General features: G+C 43.6%; 2 protein-coding genes across 8 annotated transcripts in view; both read right to left on the bottom strand.

Moving 5' to 3' along the window:
* LOC110485267 (histone lysine acetyltransferase CREBBP) overlaps nt 1-10,313 on the bottom strand; it is a 97,225-nt gene extending 86,912 nt beyond the window's left edge. For 3 of the 4 annotated variants that reach the window (XM_036939091.1, XM_036939089.1, XM_036939088.1), the window contains exon 1: nt 9,442-10,313. In XM_036939091.1, the coding sequence (XP_036794986.1) occupies nt 9,442-9,529 (88 nt within the window). In that variant the 5' untranslated portion in view covers nt 9,530-10,313. The remainder of the gene's footprint in view (nt 1-9,441) is intronic. The other variant, XM_036939090.1, reaches the window with a different exon arrangement.
* A 5,326-nt stretch (nt 10,314-15,639) lies between these two features.
* Nucleotides 15,640-20,859, bottom strand: part of LOC110539056 (adenylate cyclase type 9) — a 97,734-nt gene continuing 92,514 nt past the window's right edge. For 2 of the 4 annotated variants that reach the window (XM_036939094.1, XM_036939093.1), the window contains one exon: nt 15,640-20,723. In XM_036939094.1, coding sequence (XP_036794989.1) covers nt 17,906-20,723 — 2,818 coding nt within the window. In that variant the 3' untranslated portion in view covers nt 15,640-17,905. The remainder of the gene's footprint in view (nt 20,724-20,859) is intronic. The other 2 variants (XM_036939096.1, XM_036939095.1) reach the window with 2 other exon arrangements.

Here is a 20,859-nt window from a genome sequence, read left to right on the forward strand (position 1 = left end):
TCTGCAATCTCACTGGATGTTGGCCAGGTGGTACACTAGCGTCCCACATACCCTAGCGAGGTTAACACATCAAACCCGGGACAGCCTACACTGGCTGACAGGCTGTAAGGTGCTCTGAAGGGCTGGGGGGAGAGCAAAGCGTGCGTTTGCGGTCTACCACAGTAATAACGGGCCTCAAAAACATGACTTGAGCCAGCCAAACCCATGACAACACACACTATGCGTTTATGCAGTGAATCCATTTCCTTTAGGCCAGTGGTTCTCAATCCTGGTCCTGGGGAACCCATAGGGATGCACATTTTTTGTTTTTGCCCTAGCACGACTCACCTGATTCAAATCATCAACTCACCATCAGGCTTTGATGATTTTAAATTAGGTGTAGTGAGAGGACAACAAAAACAATGTTCTGCACCCCTTTGGGTCCCCAGGACCAGGATTGAGAACCACTGCTATAGGCTAAATCAGGACATTCAAAATTGGGAGAAAGAAGGTGTATGGTTTCATTTGTGGCTAAGCAGGAAAAAGCGATTCAGCATTGATAGTTTTCTAAACAAATAAAGATCCAGAGTGTTGGACACAGTCTAGCTAGATGGTGTTTTTGACAGGCTAGAAAGCTCATCAGGAAGTCAAAACCTAAGGCAACATCCATCACAAATTCACACATCCATTCATACAGGTTGTCTATTCCTCTTCAACACTTTCAAGAGAGAGCAGTCTCTTACTCTCTCCTCATAACCCTCCCAGCATAATTTTCTCCAGGGCTGAGTGGGAGCGAGGAGTGAGTGGGAGTGGGGAGAGGAATCTGCTCTTTTCACAGGTCTGCTTGAGGAATTTCTGGGAATTGGGCTTTTTCAAGTCAAACAAAACCCTATTTTGTCTCCGCTGCCATCTGCAATCTGTGGCTCTAAATCTTCTCAGTGTACTCAGGACCCCGTGCCGCTTCACAACTTCAAAGGAAAGCAGGTCTGTGGCACACTATGCCATGTATCGTTGAGAAGTTGGTGAGTGAGTGTAGTGCTGGGCTATCAGAGGATTTGTGTGTGTGGTTGTGTCAGCTGGGCAGTTCATTAGAGGGGTGTGTGTGTGTGTAAGATGTGCATTAGTGTGTACACTGAGAAAGAGAGCATCTGGCCTGGCAGCCCTCTCTAAAGAGGCAGCAGAGTGAGGGTCATTGTGCCTTACTGCCCAGCGACAGCTCTTCACCCCAGTGAAAGATGAGCTAGGGCTGCAAAGGACCCCGGCCTGTCAGTGGGGAAGACTACAACCCAGGACAGAACCAAAGAGCTGTTTGTAAACCGGGTCATATTAATTTGGCACCAAATGGAAGAAAACGGACAAAACAAAAGAGGGACTCCCTGCACTTAAATCCTGTTTGGGATAGGGGACAGCATTTTCACGTTTGGATGAAAAGCGTGCCCAGAGTAAACTTCCTGCTACTCAGGCCCAGAAGCTAATATATGCATAGTATTAGTAGATTTGGATAGAAAACACTCTGATGTTTCTAAAACTGTTTGAATGACGTCTGTGAGTATAACATAACTCATATGGCAGGTGAAAACCTGACAAAAATCCAACCAGGAAGTGGGAAATCTGAGGATTGTAGTTTTTCAACTCATTGCCTATCAAATATACAGAGTCTATGGGGTCATATTGCACTTCCTGCATCTTCCACTAGATGTCAACAGCCTTTAGAACATTGTTTGAGGCTTCTACTGTGAAGGAGGAGAGAATGAGAGTTGTTTCAACCAGAGGTCTGGCAGAATGCCATGAGCTGATCGCGTGTGCGCCCGTGAGAGCGACCTGCATTCCATTGCATTTCTAAAGACGAAGGAATTCTCCTGTTGGAACATTATTGAAGATTTATGTTAAATACATCCTAAAGATTGATTCTATACATCGTTTGACATGTTTCTACGAACTGTAATATAACTTATTGAACTTTCGCCTGAACTTGCCTCATGAGTTTGGATTTGTTAACTAAACGTGTCAACAAAAGGAGGTATTTGGACATAAATTATGGACTGCATCAAACAAAAACATTTATTGTGGAACTGGGATTCCTGGGAGTGTATTCTGATGAAGATCAAAGGTAAGTTAATATTTATAACGCTATTTCTGACTCCACAACATGGCGGGTATCTGTATGGCTTTTCTTAAATATGACACAGCGGTTGCGGAGAAGTATATCTATAATTCTGCATAATACTTGTATCTTTTATCAGTCGATGTGGCTCTCTGCAAAATCACTGGATGTTTTGGAAGCAAAACATTACTGAATGTAAACAGATTTTTGGATATAAATATGAACTTTATCAAACAAAACATATATGTATTGTGTAACATGAAGTCCTATGAGTGCCATCTGATGAATTTCATCAAAGGTTAGTGATAAAATTCCATCTCTATTTCTGCTTTTTGTGACTCCTCTCTTTGGCTGGAAAATGGCTGAGTGTTTTTGTGACAAGGCTCTGACCTAACAATCATATGGTGTGCTTTCGCTGTAAAGCCTTTTTGAAATCGGACAAGATGGTAGATTAACAAGAAGTTAAGCTTTCATTTGGTGTATTACACTTGTGAATATATGAAAGTTAAATATTTCTAAAAAATATTTTTGAATTTGGCGCTCAGCGGATGTTGTCCCTAGCCAAACAAGTGAATAACTTCTTTGGGATAGTGGGCAGCATTTTCACTTTTGGATGAATAGCATGCCCAGAAGGAACTGCCTCCTACTCAGTCCCAGATGCTAATATATGCATATTATTATTAGTATTGGATAGAAAACACTCTGAAGTTTCTAAAACTGTTTGAATTATGTCTGTGAGTATAACATAACTCATATGGCAGGCAAAAACCTGAGAAACAATCCAACCAGGAAGTGGGAAATCTGAGGTTTGTCGTTTTTGAACTCACCCCTATCGAATACACAGTGGGATATGGGTTATTTTGCACCTCCTAAGGCTTCCACTAGATGTAAACTGTCTTTAGAACGTTGTTTCAGGCTGGGAAGGGGGGCCGGATGGGAGCTGTTTGACTAAGGGGTCTACCTACAGCCTCGTTCTCAGTCACACACTTTCTAATGAGAGGTAGAGAGGTAGCTGTCTTTCCATTGCTTTTCTACAGACAATGGAATTCTCCAGTTGGAACATTATTGAACTTTTATGATAAAAACATCCTAAAGATTGATTCTATACTTAGTTTGACAAGTTTCTTTGACCTGTAATAACTTTTTGAACATTTCGTCTGAATGGACCAGATCTCTCTTTTGGATTTGTTTACCAAACGCCCTAACAAAAGAAGCTATTGGACATAAATGGACATTATCGAACAAAACAAGCATTTATTGTGGAACTGGGATTCCTGGGACTGAATTCTGATGAAGATCAAAGGTAAGTGAATATTTATAATGCTATTTATGAATAATGTTGACTACCCAACATGGCGGATATTTCTCTGGCTGGTTTGGGCTTTGAGCACCGTTCTCAGATTATGCTTTTTCCGTAAAGTTTTTAAAAAATCTGACAGAGCGGTTGCATTAAGGAGAAGTGTATCTAAAGTTCCATGTATAATAGTTGTATTTTCATTAACATTTATTATGAGTGTTTCTGTGAATTCATGTGGCTCTCTGCAAAATCACTGCATGTTTTGGAACTACTGAACGTAACACGCCAGTGTAAAATAAGATTTTAGGATATAAATATGAACTTTAACAAACAAAACATACATGTATTGTGTAACATGTAGTTCTATGAGTGTCATCTGATGAATATCAAAGGTTAGTGATTCATTTTCTCTATTTATGCATTTTTTTAAATCAGACACTGGATGGATTAACGATAATTTTATCTTTAAAATGGTGCCTAATACTTGTATGTTTGAGAATTTAGATTTTTTTTTGTTGTTGATTTCTGTTGATTTGTATTTGGCGCCCTGCAATTTCATTGGCTGTTGGCCTAGACAGGTTAAGAAATAATGACCTGCAATAAGAAATGCTTGATTTTGTTTTCCGCAGCAAAACACTCAGCAAACGTAACCCAATCATCTGCCTTGTCGTCTCTCTGTACGTCCGGTACAGAGGTGGACATTGGGCAATGGATACATTGAAGGATTTAAACACTTTCCTTGACTGAGAATAAAGAGTAGGTTGCGGTGTCTGTAATACCCAACTTGGCCTCATTTGAGATGTTTGCATTTTTCCCCCAACATTTGATAGTGGTGGAGAATTCACAGTTGCACAATGGAAACATTCATTCACTACCGACTGCACAATGAACCCCGAACGCAATTCACTTCCACAACTCTACAATGGACGTACACATGGCATTGTTATATACAATACAGAGATAAAAACAAAGCGCCCTCACTAAAGTCAGAGAGCACTTAGGTTAAGGCACATTATTTAAAGTGCATTTTACAGCGACAGGTTAAATACAAGATAATCTGATAGCACTGAAGGTTATAGATTGCCCTCTGAACTTTGCAGCCCTCCCGTAGACTCCCGGCCTCCATTTAGGCTACTCTCTAGTCTTGGCTTTGACTTCAGACACCAGCAGCTGGTTCTGAGGCAGTCAGCCACGCCCCTGGGAACAACTCAACATGTAGCAGGGGTTTAAAGCTGACTTCTCTTCCAGGCAGGCATGGGTAGCCTAACCACGTTTCATCAGAGCTACCGGACAATACAATGGAACATGAACTTTTTGGGGTTGTGAGTGTGACAATCATTTATTTAGGAGCCACCAAATCAATAAAACAATGTTCTATAAACTGCTTGACCCAGGAAGCCCCCCAAACCCACCATTTGGGGACACACTGGTGTAAGTAAGTCCTGATTGGGGTTAACACCACCACATAGGGTCAATTCAACTTATCAGGATATAATTTAGCCAGTGTGTAGTACAGGCAACCACACACTCCACACACTTCAGGACAGATGTGCAGCATAGGGGTGTGTGTGTGTGTGTGTGGTAGTGCTGAGAGATGAACCGAAATGTTGGTTATTTTTTTTTCATTTTAAAACTAATTGACCAACATCGGTTACATTTCTGGGGTTTTCAGTGAGCTCGATGTGCAGTTTCTGCAGAGATAAATCAGATCAAGCCTGAACAGTGCAATGTAATAGAGTTGAAGTTTTCAACAGGTAGTACTGAGTGATTACTGCTTTTTGACATTGGTCGGCATACTTTTATTTATATAAATAAATCCCATGATGGTAGTGAGTGCCCATTACATTTTTACCATAATTTATTCACATTCATTTAAAATATTTCAGTTGTCTATTTTACATTTTTTTTATTTGATGACTTTATTATTTCATTCCAAAATCATCTCTATAGAGCTTCTGTTACTGCTGACTGTCAAAATCACTATTTTAGTAGTTCTTCAAAGTAAATCAGGCATATTTTGATGACTGCTAAATACCATCTATCAATCCCGTCAATCATGTATGTTCAGGTAGATAGATATACCTTGTGAAGCAACAGCTGTTCTCTACATCACCTCACCATTGCGCATTCTTGTCTCTCTTCCATAGCAGGCGTAAAACACAGACCGGACAAGTAGATGCGCAATGGATTATGGCCATTGTAGTTAATTAGAACATTTTATGCACTAAACTACATAGAATATTGGCCTAATTGGAAATTACAACTCCCTACTACATAACACAGTTCAGGCTTGATCTGATTTATCTCTAGAGAAACTGTGCAATGTGCGAAATTAGTTCACAAAAAAACAGAACTAAAAATGGAATTAAAAATAATACTTGAACACGTCGGTCAATTAGTCGTTTACAAACTGAAGATTGTTTTTGCTCAGCACTACCAACAGGACAGGCAGCAGCATTAACAGCAGCTCTATAGAGATGAGATGACTTGGAATGAAATAATAAAGTCATCAAATAAACAAATGTAATATAGACAACTGAAATATTGTACAGTAATGGTAATACATGGTGGTTAATAGGTGATAATCAGTATTGGGCAGTTACCACCATCATGGGACTTCTATGAAAAAATATATTCTGTGTTACAGCAGTCAACCCACATAATATAGTGCATTTATGAGGCTGACCCCATTTAGTCGACTGGTCGATTGTTAGGCTGCTGGTCCCCTGAGATTTTAGTCGAGCAGTAGCAAAAAAAAAAAAGTTTAAATGCACCTGTCTGATTCGCATTGAGTGGACTGATCCATTGTGGAGGCCGTGGGGATGGCACAGTCCATTTCAAGACATGTGCTACTGAAATGGTATACGATTATATTAAGTCAGAACAGTAGTGCAACATTATTGCGCTCTCTCCCACGTTGGAGATATAATAATCGCTGTCCGCGGTTCTGAAACATCAATCAGCGTGCTGCCGAATTGGCACAGTCACCAAGACCATGTTGCTGTGTGCATAATTGCAAAGTTAAACAGCATATTGGAGATGAGAAAACAGGTCTTGCCTTGTCTAAGAAAAGTGAGGAGCGTAAACCAACTTAAAATAGGCCTATAATGAGGGCCTCCCGGGTGGCGCAGTGGTCTAAGGCACTGCATCGCAGTACTAGCTGTCCCACCAGAGATTCTGGGTTCGAGTCCGGGCTCTGTCGCAGCCAGCCGTGGGGCGATGCACAATTGGACCAGCGTCGTCCGGGTTAGAGAGGGTTTGGCCGGTAGGGATATCCTTGTCTCATCGCGCTCTAGTGACTCCTGTGCGCTTATAATTTATTTTGTGTTATTTTTTTACTATTTGGAACAATGATTTTGTCATCTTGGCACACACAATATGCACAGTGCTTGCCCCTTACCTAATTTTTATTGATCTCCAGTATTTTCCACAACTAGTCACATTTATTCCACAAATCTGACTTTTTCCTCCCAAGTAACCAGTAAACATTACCCCGTTTTGAGTTTGTCATGTCCTCAGCATCCATCTCTCTCTCAATCGTGTTACGGTGTTCCGAGTTTGTTATAACCAATTAATTGATGTGATAATGATATGCTATAGGTCAGGCCCTATTGGTCAAGTGCACGCGATGAATAAATATGTCTTGTAAAGAGAGCAAGGGGTTGAGGGAATGTTTTTACTAAACAAATGAGGGATTTCGGTAACAGAACTTTTCAGTCAGAAATCGCTGTAATTATGTTGCAGCTTCTGCCACACGGGCAGCGCAATCAACACTGCTGATGTTCTGTGGTGGTCGCTGCAGCAGGGAGGAGAGAAACAACCGGTACTGGTCACACAGTCACTCGCTGTCATTTTTCTTTAACACAGAGCAGAGAGTCTGAGCCCGGACTGGCAGAAGCAAATCAATTGCGGTCGGACTCCTTCTAGTCATTTTTGTGTCTTAATTATTTCATCAAACAGTGCGCTTAAATCATAAGACAAGCTCAGTGCATATCATGGATTTGATTCAAACACATAGGATGTTTTATCATTTCAATCGATTTGTCGAAAGAACAGTTGACTATTGTCAACAAAGATTTTGACAGGGACTGCCCTAGTTGTTTTATTTTGTATTACATCATATTGCATCGTCAAATAAATAATGGAAACCCAAAAAAGTTAACATTTTTTAAATAATTGAACCGAGCCCAACATTAAAAGCACTAATCACTTAGCTCTTGTGCGTGGAGGCAGGGAGTGGTGCAGCTGCCACGGCAACGTCATAGAATGTTTAGCATAAAATATGACTGGTTGTTAAATACCCCTGTTAAACGATATGCTGGCTGCGGCTAGCGATATGAGGCCAGGAGCCAGGGGAAGTTGTGCAGGTTCAAATCACATAAAATTTTATTGGTCACATACACGTTATTGCAGGTGTAGCGAAATGCTTGCGCTTCTAGCTCCGAGAGTGCAGTAACATCTAATAAGAAATATCGAACAATTTATCAACATTTATCCAATAGACAAATCTAAAGTAAGGAATGGAATTAAGAATATATACATATATGGATGAGCGATGTCAGAGCGGCATGGACTAAAATACAGTAGAATAGTATAGAATACAGTATATACATAAGAGAGAAGTAATGCCAGATAGGTAAACAAAGTCACCAGTGTTCCATTTATTAAAGTGGCCAGTCATTTCTGGTCTATGTCTATAGGCAGCAGCCTCTAATGTGCTAGTGATTGCTGTTCAGCAGTATGATGGCCTTGAGATAGCTGGGACCGAGACACTGAAAAACAGCTTTGATACACCTGTACTGACCTCGCCTTCTGGATGATAGCGGAGTGAACAGACAGTGGCTCGGGTGGTTGTTGTCCTTAATGATCTTTTTGGCCTTCCTGTGACATCGGGTGCTGTAGGTGTCCTGGAGGGCAGGTAGTTTGCCCCCGGTGATGCGTTATGCAGACCGCACCACCTTCTGGAGAGCCTTGCGGTTGCGGGCGTGCAATTGCTGTACCAGGCGGTGATGCAGCCCAACAGAATGCTCCCAATTGTGCATCTGCAAAAGTTGAGGGTTTTAGGTGCCAAGCCAAATTTCTTCAGGATGAGGTTGAAGAGGCTCGGTTGCGCCTTCTTCACCACACTGTCTGTGTGGGTAGTCCATTTCAGTTTGTCAGTGATGTGTACGCCAAGGAACATGAAGCTTTCAACCTTCTCCACTGCGGTCCCATCAATGTGGATAGGGGGGTGCACCACCTGTTGTTTCCTGAGTGTTTGGGTGGGTACAGTGTGGTGGTAGACCCCGAGGTTAGGTTTAGGCTTAATGTTCTCTCTCTGATAAAAACCAACCAAGGCAGCACTGTGGTAGACTATTGTTATTGTCTGGGAGGCTAGGTTTATGAGCACAGGAGACCTGTCCATAAACTTCAAGGGCAGCGTCCAAGTATTTGCTATCGGTTTCACTATATGAACATTTATATAACTTACTTTCAAGTTAATGTTGACACTTCTGTTGTCTGTGCTCATACAATAGTCCTATACCGGTAGGTTAACAAGTGTCTATCAGTGTTGAAATTAACCAAATTAAACAGGTTGCAATTTTCTTTTGAACAGACGCGGCGGCTATATCACAAGTCTCCAACTCACTCCACCACAATGACATTATCCGGAACATAGGGGTGACAAGTTTTTAGAGGCGTAGCTAGTAAACGGAGAAGGAGCGACAGACACATCAGCACATGGTGCAATACCAACACCGCCAGTAGACTGACTTTACTACCAAGGCATATGGGCAAGTCGAGAAGAGAGCAGCGGGGGATTGGCTACTAGAGACGGGTGACTGTAGATTCAGTGACAGTCGGGTGTGACAATTTAATACCACGACCAACTAGACTGCAAAGCTCGAGAGCTGACATATGAAAGTTCCAAGTGAGGAACATTGTGCACGAGCGAACGCAGTCAACACCAGACAAAACATAAAAGTACCGTTTTCATTATCACTAAAATAACTCATGCACTGTTAGCATATTTTTTTTTATCAATAGACTGACGACCAAATAGGCCCTACTTGGTGCTTACCTGTACCATCTGACGCTGAAAGCGCAGGTGAATTGAGTTTCGGTCGCTTTGCGTTGGGAGGTCCGACGTCCAGCAAATTCTCAGCCATTCTGATCGGTAAGAATGATCACTAAATAATGATGCAAAATGAAATTCGACTCCTTCCAGCTAGTTTTTTTTTAATGGCAACAATCTTCTTTCTTACTCACACCCCACGTATTTAACCAACTAGCTGGCAAGATAGAAAAATGCTTGCACTAGTCAGCCGAGTAGAATGTTTCAAAATAAAGGCAACAGCGCCACGCTTCGCCGCTGACAATCACCCCATGATAATCCAACACCCAACACCCACATAATTATCGTTAATAATTATGGCCAAAAAATATTTCGGTTCACGAAAAATAAATTAAAATAGTAGCAAAAAAAAGTATATAGTGTGGATTCAAGTCCCCTTCTCCATAAATCCCTAGATGGGCATCTTTAAATAAGCGCCTTTTCCTGGTCCAAATGAACAGCCTTAAATTCAATTTTCGCCTCCAATAAAGACAAGAAATTTCCAAAAATATTTTGTATGCGCCGATGTATTTTTCTCGATACTGTCTCTCGATAAATGCATCGTCTCGGAACGGAGATACGGAGAAGCGGCGCTCTCTGAAGGGGAAATCAAATATACGAGGGGCTCTCTAGACGACAAAAACTGATCCAATCCTCGTTTTTTCTCAACAATTCTCTCCGAAGGAATAAAGACTTCGATTTTCTGCAGAATAAAGCCGTTTGAGCACGGTCTAAATGGCTCGTTTCGGTCTAAAAAATAATGCTCTCCCAAAATCCTGATTCTGAGCCGCGTCAAGATGGCGGCTGTTGATTCCTCCGATACAAAAAGTTTTTTTCTTTCTAGCTCGACTGTGGGGGGGGGAGGGGCTGTGCAATCACGCCCTACGCAAACCTATGCCCTGCCGTGCGTCATGTGGACGTACATCAACAAGCCTCTAGGGGTGGAATAACCCAAAAAATGAAGTAGCTGTCAAAGCACTTTCTAACCTAAAGTGTTACAGAACAATGTACAAGTGAGCAGTTATTGTGCAGCCCCCCATATACATTGTGTATCATGCGTCACCAAGTCACCAACCCTCATAAGACCATTTTGGGGCACTTCACCCTTGTCCACTCATCTAGTCAACTACATTTGTATCAATTTAAGGAGCCAAGCAACACAAGTTTACATGTCAATTGTAAATGCATCATCAAAAGTTGTAATAATGGGTAAATATCAAGCAATGCAAACAGAACCATCCAAACAAATCTTTATTCTTCTTTTTTTTACCTTCATTTGCAGACCCCTCCAAAAATGCAGCGTGCTATAGGCTATATAAAATACAGTGGGAGGGAGGCCAAAGATCTACCAGCCACAACTATACGTAGGCTTATATGAAACAGGGTCTGAAAACAGAAATCTAGCAGTGTGATTTTACCTTGCAGGGTGTTGTTGATGTAGCCTGGTCCCAGATCTGTTTGCACTGTCTCGTCAACTCCTACGGTCATTGTTTGCTGTTACATTGACCATAGGAGCTGCCAACAGCACAAACCAATCTGAGACCGACCAGGCTACTCATGGGGGAATACCATGGGATCCCTTAGGATGGAGAGATCTGTCGCCTAGGCCCATATAGAAGTAGTGGTGGCAGGAAAATGTCCTTATAGGTCCTTGTCAGTGTCCCATGTGGCTCAGTTGGTAGAGCATGGTGCTTGCAATGGCAAGTTGTGTGTTCGATTCCCATGGGGGACCAGTATGGAAAAAAATGCTCTGGATCAGAGTGTCTGCTAAATTACTCAAATGTAAATTGACTTTGACATACTGAGGTGGAAAGAAATGGACAAGTTCAGGCAGCACACAATCCTAGGCCTACTGGGGTAAGTTAGAGCATCCCTCTCCCACAATCATACAGGTACACAAACATTCGTACAGTGTAGGTACACACACATACTATACATGCAGGCAAACACGACATTTGGACGTAATTGTAACAGTGTTCTAACGTTTATCTAACCTTCCATGTATTCCTCAACCCTTCAACAATGGCACCTGTATAAATAATACAAAATATAAAATGCATATGTACATACAGAGTGAGTGCTTTGTACAAAATGTATACATACCGCATACATATTGTACTAGTGAGTATAGAAACAACCCGGCATCAATGTGCACGACAAGACCGGGCAAATGAAAGAGGGGGAAATAAGGCCAAACATACATCAAATCAATGACATCTCTATTTGGCATCAAAACTAGTCCCAATGTGCCATTCTGTTAGTTCACACCGTTTCCATCCCATTGTCAATTCATGAAGTCCTTTTTGCAGGAAGGCAAGTTAGTACCAAAAAAAAACCTACGCTATTTTTGAAGTAGTGAACACAATTCCTTTTTCACACTACTGAGCCCAACCGAGCTGAACTGAGCTGGTTCAGTGACACATTCACCACAGTTGCAGTGTGAAATGAAAATAGAGCCATCATCACAGTACGGTTCGGACTGAATTGGGCTCAAGGTTTGAGCTCCAACAACTCTATAAGAGTTAGCCTTAAATTCAACTATTTATTTCCCTTTGCTTTCTAAAGAACGCTACTTATCCAGCATCAACACGATAAAACACCAGGAATCCATAGGTTGATAAGCAGAGTTTCTCAAAAGCAATAAGATAAGCTGTAGCTAATATCTGGGTTTTATCTTCCTTTCATGTGTCCAGACCTCAATTATGCAGATTCCCCTTCCTTGGGACATTTAGCAACATAACACTGTGTGATGTTTATGATATAAACTGATTGTTTCCAATATGTCCCTTTATTGTAATCAGTGCAATTTGGGTAGGTTACAACAAGGGTTGCACGCTCATAACTGGCAAGAATACATTTGACAATTTGAAAACAATCCCGTTTGTAGATTAATGCACTTAAAATGGGCCTAACCCCATTCAAGCAATTCTACACAGTACAACAATATCCAGTCAAACAAAGCAAAACTACATTTTTGTTATTCCCTGTTTTTAAATCCACATCAGAACAAACAAGTGGCGGCTGTGTACCAAAAAGTGACAATGAACTGCAATATTGAGTTTCATACTCATATCAGTGATACTAAATGTTGGAAACAATTGCTCAGCATGTTATGAAGTAGAAAAGGCACATGTCAAATTCATATAAACATTTTAAAGAACTTGGATGAGAAAAATATGTACACATGTAAAAAAGCAACAAAAAAAAAGTGTATTCAAGGAGGTTTGAGAAACAAAACGTGGCAATCTTAATTAAATGATATCAGAGTTGATTTGGAGAGGATTTTCCTATGACTGAAAAGGCACTACTAGCAAACTCTTGCAGTACACACAAGGAACCTGTAGTAAAAACAATTATGGCACTACAAAAGAGAAACTTACGTGCTGAAAGTTGAAAGATGCACTTAAAACTCAAATGATTTCTGGGATATCCTGAGTATCTCCATCTTTACTAAACTAAAACATGTTGCTTTGGAGTCTTTTACTATGAACATTTACTTCCCAAGTTCTACTCCTAATTCAGAACGCTTTGATATTGTACCTTTGAGGTTTCAAAGTATGTCTGAGGTCACAAATAATATAAGACGTTTCCATCCCCAGTTTTTATGTGAGTAAGGTCATACCGTGATTTTTTTTTTAAATCACGACATCTGTGATGGAAACAGGAAGTTTAGGTACAATTTTATAAATGCCAAAATATCATTTCTTTGTTCAACGGGTTGGGATCTTTCGTGTGTCATTTTTTTATTAATTATGCGAGAAATGGCAATGGAAACGCCTTTAAAGGTAAATATTCATATAATAATCATATCGAAGTAAACCTTGAGTCACGCGATGATAAGCAGTTTATTAGGCTACAGATGAAATAGGCCTAACTTATGAAGAAGTTCACAGGGTGATGAAAGTGCACAGTGATCTTGATGCTCCTTTCCAATAAATCTCCAGGGTCTGATTCTGGTGACATGTTGATCGACACTTGATTGCCATTTAAAAAATACAAATTTTCTCGCTATTATCCATAATAATCTCATTATGTAGACGAGCCTATCCGCACTGTATCTGTGAGCTGTTGGTTAGAGCGCATGTACCAAGACCAGATTAGGCAAATTTGCTATTTTACCCAACAGTTTTTTTTTTTTATAACAAAACTATTGGTAGAGTTGAAAATGCAATGGAAACACACTGAACTTTAGATTTTTATTTGGTACGTGAAAACTTAAGTGAAAAAGTATATTTTGTGTGCACTTTGTCATCATGCACTGATTTTTATCCTCAACAAGTCCGTTTGGTGGAAACACACCCCTGGTGGGAACACACCCCTGGTGGAAACACACCCCTGGTGGAAACACACCCCTGGTGGAAACACACCACTGGTGGAAACACACCCCTGGTGGAAACACACCCCTGGTGGAAACACACCCCTGGTGTAAACACACCACTGGTGGAAACACACCCCTGGTGGAAACACACCCCTGGTGGAAACACACCCCTGGTGTAAACACACCACTGGTGGAAACACACCCCTGGTGGAAACACACCCCTGGTGGAAACACACCATGGAAACACACCACTGGTGGAAACACACCACTGGTGGAAACACACCCCTGGTGGAAACACACCACTGGTGGAAACACACCATGGAAACACACCATGGAAACACACCCCTGGTGGAAACACACCACTGGTGGAAACACACCATGGAAACACACCATGGAAACACACCCCTGGTGGAAACACACCACTGGTGGAAAAACACCATGGAAACACACCATGGAAACACACCACTGGTGGAAACACACCCCTGGTGGAAACACACCATGGAAACACACCCCTGGTGGAAACACACCATGGAAACACACCCCTGGTGGAAACACACCATGGAAACACACCCCTGGTGGAAACACACCATGGAAACACACCCCTGGTGGAAACACACCCCTGGTGGAAACACACCCCTGGTGGAAACACACCACTGGTGGAAACACACCACTGGTGGAAACACACCACTGGTGGAAACACACCATGGAAACACACCCCTGGTGGAAACACACCACTGGTGGAAACACACCACTGGTGGAAACACACCCCTGGTGGAAACACACCATGGAAACACACCCCTGGTGGAAACACACCACTGGTGGAAACACACCCCTGGTGGAAACACACCACTGGTGGAAACACACCACTGGTGGAAACACACCACTGGTGGAAACACACCCCTGGTGGAAACACACCATGGAAACACACCCCTGGTGGAAACACACCACTGGTGGAAACACACCCCTGGTGGAAACACACCACTGGTGGAAACACACCACTGGTGGAAACACACCCCTGGTGGAAACACACCATGGAAACACACCCCTGGTGGAAACACACCACTGGTGGAAACACACCACTGGTGGAAACACACCCCTGGTGGAAACACACCACTGGTGGAAACACACCCCTGGTGGAAACACACCACTGGTGGAAACACACCACTGGTGGAAACACACCCCTGGTGGAAACACACCACTGGTGGAAACACACCCCTGGTGGAAACACACCCCTGGTGGAAACACACCCCTGGTGGAAACACACCCCTGGTGGTAACACACCACTGGTGGAAACACACCATGGAAACACACCACTGGTGGAAACACACCACTGGTGGAAACACACCCCTGGTGGAAACACACCATGGAAACACACCCCTGGTGGAAACACACCCCTGGTGGAAACACACCATGGAAACACACCCCTGGTGGAAACACACCCCTGGTGGAAACACACCCCTGGTGGAAACACACCCCTGGTGGAAACACACCATGGAAACACACCCCTGGTGGAAACACACCACTGGTGGAAACACACCCCTGGTGGAAACACACCACTGGTGGAAACACACCCCTGGTGGAAACACACCACTGGTGGAAACACACCCCTGGTGGAAACACACCCCTGGTGGGAACACACCCCTGGTGGAAACACACCCCTGGTGGAAACACACCCCTGGTGGAAACACACCACTGGTGGAAACACACCCCTGGTGGAAACACACCCCTGGTGGAAACACACCCCTGGTGGAAACACACCATGGAAACACACCCCTGGTGGAAACACACCACTGGTGGAAACACACCCCTGGTGGAAACACACCACTGGTGGAAACACACCATGGAAACACACCCCTGGTGGAAACACACCCCTGGTGGAAACACACCCCTGGTGGAAACACACCACTGGTGGAAAAATACGCAGATTTTCTTCATGTAGATTTTAGAATATTTGCATGAAAATCGGTCGCCAATTGGATGGAAGCCTAGCAGTACCATTACTTGTTTTGTTATTTCCCCCGAGCACCCAAGCCCTTTCACTAAAACAGAGAGAAAGTGACAGGGATGATTAGACTTGCAGTTGGAGGATATGCACTGTACAGTTCACCATACTCAATTATCTCAAGAAAGGTTCTGATAAAACAATGCATACAGTACATGTATATATATAAAAAGAAAACAACAAGATCTCAACTTCAACAAAACAAACACACAAAACAAATAGGAAAATATGTAGCACTGAACATGCACACTTGACATGTTTATTTGTATATGTTGTTTACATGACACATGTTAGAAACGTCCCTTATTATCCAGGATCTAATTTGGCAGGAATGCTGTAACAAGAGGAATCAGATGCATTCCCCCTTGCATGTATTTCTAAATAGCCGGACGGTAGAGTAACGGGGGGGTGGCGATAGCAAATCAAGTCCTATTTGAAGGTCAATATACCAATCTACCATTCTGTTAAACTGGATCACTCAACATCTTAACTCAGGTCTGCCACAAGAGACTACTCAAGATTAGCCTGGTCCCAGATCTGTTTGTGCTCTTGCCTATTCCACATGATATGTACATGACGCACATGTAACAATTTTAGCAGATTGTTAACTGTATTGTAAGCAAACCAGCACGTTCAATATAAACTACCTATTAGGAAGCCTATCTAGAGGGGTGCACTTCAAACCTCAACAACGGTAGCCTAACAACAGATTGCATTCCTGTAAAATACTAGGAAGAGGTTATGGCACATGAACCAACCTGTGGTGCTAAAAGTTAGCTTTATAGACTTGTATAGACTTTATAGACTAATGTGCAGCTGAAGCTAATTAGTGATATGTTAAAGAGTTAGGGTCAAGTCCTAACTTAAACATTTTCACTTAGTCATGCATTGATGTCAATTGGAGACTTTGACTTAAAACAGACTTAAGTGGGAGTTAGGATTCAGCCCTAATTACTATTACCAAGGTCTAGTTGACGGCTTGAGGCTAGTAAGACAGAGGTCCTTACTTTTAACCAGGGCCAGGAGAAAAGATACCACATCAGCAAGCGGGATTTCATTATGTCTTAATCACACTCCCCACCTTCTTCCCACGGTTTCATCAGTTGCAGAATGACAACTTACAGCCACCTCTCCGCATGAGGCCGTGGATGGCAGTTATTACTGTAGTGTAGCGCACAGACACAAGCACACAGTCAAGCCTTCCGACTGATGTTCTAGATATTGTTGTGGGTTTGTCTGAGAGCGTTGTGCGAGGCCTGTGCTTTTCTTAGACAATTTAAAGTGATTCACTGTGAAAAGACGACTCCATCTTGCTTCCCTTTGTAACCCATCATCCACTCTTCACTGTGGCATTTCTTATTGCTCCGATTCTTGTAAACTCCTTAACTACAGTAATACAAGCAATTTCATAGCTACACAGACCAAAGACAACTATAACAAACTGACAGAAACCAAGCTTTTGCCTTAAAATGTACATAAGGTTCACAGTTTGGTAGTGTAGAAGTCTTTCCCAGTGTTCTTTCCCCTTTATGCTTCTTCTTCGTTCCTCGTCCAGACCAGCTTGGTCTACACATTATTTTGTGCTAAAGGCACTTATTAATCAAGACAGAAAAAAACAAAGGCGAGAAGAAAAAAAGCCAAAAACATACAACAACAAAAAAAGACTAAAGATGTTAGTGAGAATCAAGTAGATCATAGGAGGCTGGGTTTCTATAGCAACATAAGTTCAGTAATAGCGCCCGTCGTACTTTCCCTATCTTCTTATTCACTCTTACTGTGGCCACCAGCTACATCGGTCGTGTTCAGTGGGCATGAACGGGAAGAAAACAGATGTAGTGTCTGAACTTGTTCAATAAGAAACGCTCATTTTCGCATTCAGTTGAAAAAAGATTAACAAAGCTGTGTCCCAATGAGCACGAACCTGGAGAAGAATTGACAACAGAGGAGCCAGAAACCGGTTTCTTACAGTCTGCCATTTAGGTGCTCCCTCCTGTATGCCTTCTCGTCACATACGACTGTTCCATAATAAGCTTCAACTGGCAGGAATGCAAGAAAGGCCGTGCTTAAAGGGCTGAAGGCTAATGCAAAAAACTATCGCAGACATAACAGTCTTAGAGTTTCGTTAGCTCGCCAATAATGTCATCATCGTCCTGCTCCTCTTTCTCTTTTTCCACCTCCTTCCGTGACTCAGTTGCTGTGGCATTCTGAGGGGAGAGAGACTGGAGGGAGGCAGGCGCCACAGGTTTTGGTTGTTGGAGGACGTTTGTTGTAGGAGCTCCAGCTAGACTAGTGGTGGGCAGATTTGGTTGTTGGACGTTGGTTGAAGGAGTTTCACCTTTATAATTGATGGGTGGATTTGGTTGTTGGACGTTGGTTGAAGGAGTTTCACCTTTATAATTGATGGGTGGATTTGGTTGTTGGACGTTGGTTGAAGGAGTTTCACCTTTATAATTGATGGGTGGATTTGGTTGTTGGACGTTGGTTGAAGGAGTTTCACCTTTATAATTGATGGGTGGATTTGGTTGTTGGACATTGGTTGAAGGAGTTTCACCTTTATAATTGATGGGTGGATTTGGTCGTTGGACATTGGTTGAAGGAGTTTCACCTTTATAATTGATGGGTGGATTTGGTTGTTGGACTGTCAAAAGAGCTCCAGCTAGACTAGTGGCGGGCAGATTTGGTTGTTGGACGCTGGTTGAAGGAGTTTCATCTTTATTAGTGATGGGCAGATTTGGTTGTTGGACGTTGGTTGAAGGAGTTTCACCTTTATAATTGATGGGTGGATTTGGTTGTTGGACTGTCAAAAGAGCTCCAGCTAGACTAGTGGTGGGCAGATTTGGTTGTTGGACGTTGGTTGAAGGAGTTTCACCTTTATAATTGATGGGTGGATTTGGTTGTTGGACGTTGGTTGAAGGAGTTTCACCTTTATAATTGATGGGTGGATTTGGTTGTTGGACTGTCAAAAGAGCTCCAGCTAGACTAGTGGTGGGCAGATTTGGTTGTTGGACTGTCAAAAGAGCTCCAGCTAGACTAGTGGTGGGCAGATTTGGTTGTTGGACTGTCAAAAGAGCTCCAGCTAGACTAGTGGTGGGCAGATTTGGTTGTTGGACTGTCAAAAGAGCTCCAGCTAGACTAGTGGTGGGCAGATTTGGTTGTTGGACTGTCAAAAGAGCTCCAGCTAGACTAGTGGCGGGCAGATTTGGTTGTTGGACTGTCAAAAGAGCTCCAGCTAGACTAGTGGTGGGCAGATTTGGTTGTTGGACTGTCAAAAGAGCTCCAGCTAGACTAGTGGTGGGCAGATTTGGTTGTTGGACTGTCAAAAGAGCTCCAGCTAGACTAGTGGTGGGCAGATTTGGTTGTTGGACTGTCAAAAGAGCTCCAGCTAGACTAGTGGTGGGCAGATTTGGTTGTTGGACTGTCAAAAGAGCTCCAGCTAGACTAGTGGTGGGCAGATTTGGTTGTTGGACTGTCAAAAGAGCTCCATCTAGACTAGTGGTGGGCAGATTTGGTTGTTGGACGTTGGTTGAAGGAGTTTCACCTTTATACTTGGTGGGCAGATTTGGTTGTTGGACTGTCAAAAGAGCTCCAGCTAGACTAGTGGTGGGCAGATTTGGTTGTTGGACGCTGGTTGAAGGAGTTTCATCTTCATTAGTGATGGACTGATTTGGTTGTTTGACTTTCAAAGTAGCTCCAGCTTGACTAGTGATAGGCAGGGAGGCTAGACCAACGTAGGATGATGAGGAGGAGCGTCTGGCTGCGATGGTCTCTGTAGTAGTAGGGCTACCGTAGTATTGTTGCCGACTGTCTGGCCTATCTCCAGCCTCCACCACCCCCCTCTCAGGCCGCAGCAGACCCGTGGACACCCCAGAGCTGAGCGAGGGACTGGTGGTACTGGGTACACCAGAGATGGAGCTAGGCACCATATTAGAGAGCTCATCCGTTGGCGAGCGCCCGATACTCCCGTCCACCTGCACCCGGATCTCTGGCGAGACGGAGAGCAGGTACTGAGGCACGGGGGCGCCGCTGTCCGCACTCTTGGGGAACAGAAAGGTCTTCATTTGACCTTTGCCCTTGACGTTGACTGTGCCGCGGTAGTCGAAGTTGTAGTCCATGGCACTGAGGGCGCAGTAGCTCTCCTCGCTCACCTGCACGCGGCACTCCACGCCCGTAGTGTCCATGCGACTGGCGATGTTCACTGTGTCGCCCCAGATGTCGTAGAGCAGCTTAGTGGTGCCGATCACCCCTGCAGTCAAAGGACCGTGGTTGAAACCGATGCGCAACTTGAACTTGAAGCCCAGCATGTTCTTGTTGAAGTCGTCCACCACGCGCATCATCTCCAGTGCGAAGTCAAACAGCGCCCGTAGGTGGCCGTGAAGGTGCGGCGTCTCGGCGCACTGCTGCGCGTTCAGCCCAGCCGCCGCCATGTACGTGGCACCAATGGTCTTGATCTTCTCGATGTTGTTGAAGGGCGGCTCGCGAAGCAGTTCGTCGAAGTCACCGATGAGCTCGTTGAGCACACGGTAGCACTCCTTGCCGCCCTCGTAACTCTCCTCGTAGAACTCGCTAAAGTTAACGATACTGGCAAAAATCACGCCAACATTACCATGGTTTTTGGAGTAACTCTGAGTCACTTTGAGCTGCTCTGCCACGTGGATGGGGATGATGTTCCTAAGCAACCAATCGGCTTGGTCCCTCATGTTCTGGATCTTGATGCGGTGCTGGTCGGCCTCCACGTTGCCGTGGTAATGGAGGCGGTAGCTGACCTCGAACTCGCGGTTGAGGAACCAGACGAGCAGGAGGAGCAGGAAGAAGGCCACTCCCACCTCGGGGCCCAGCAGGTCCTGGAGGCGGGGCACGGGGTCAGCGGCGGGCTCAGGCTGACCATGTACAACACTGCTGCGGTTACTGTTGTTGGTGGCGTCGCCAGACCTGGAGAGAGAAAGGGAGGGAGAGATGGAGAGAGAAGGGGAAAGAGAGAGGGTGGAGAAACAAGGAAGGAGAGAAGGGAGGGATGGAGAGTTGGAGAATGAGGTAGGGAGGTGGAGATGGAGAGAAATGTAGGCAG

The sequence above is a fragment of the Oncorhynchus mykiss genome, chromosome 12 (assembly GCF_013265735.2).
Source record: "Oncorhynchus mykiss isolate Arlee chromosome 12, USDA_OmykA_1.1, whole genome shotgun sequence".
In the NCBI taxonomy this organism is placed as follows: domain Eukaryota; kingdom Metazoa; phylum Chordata; class Actinopteri; order Salmoniformes; family Salmonidae; genus Oncorhynchus; species Oncorhynchus mykiss.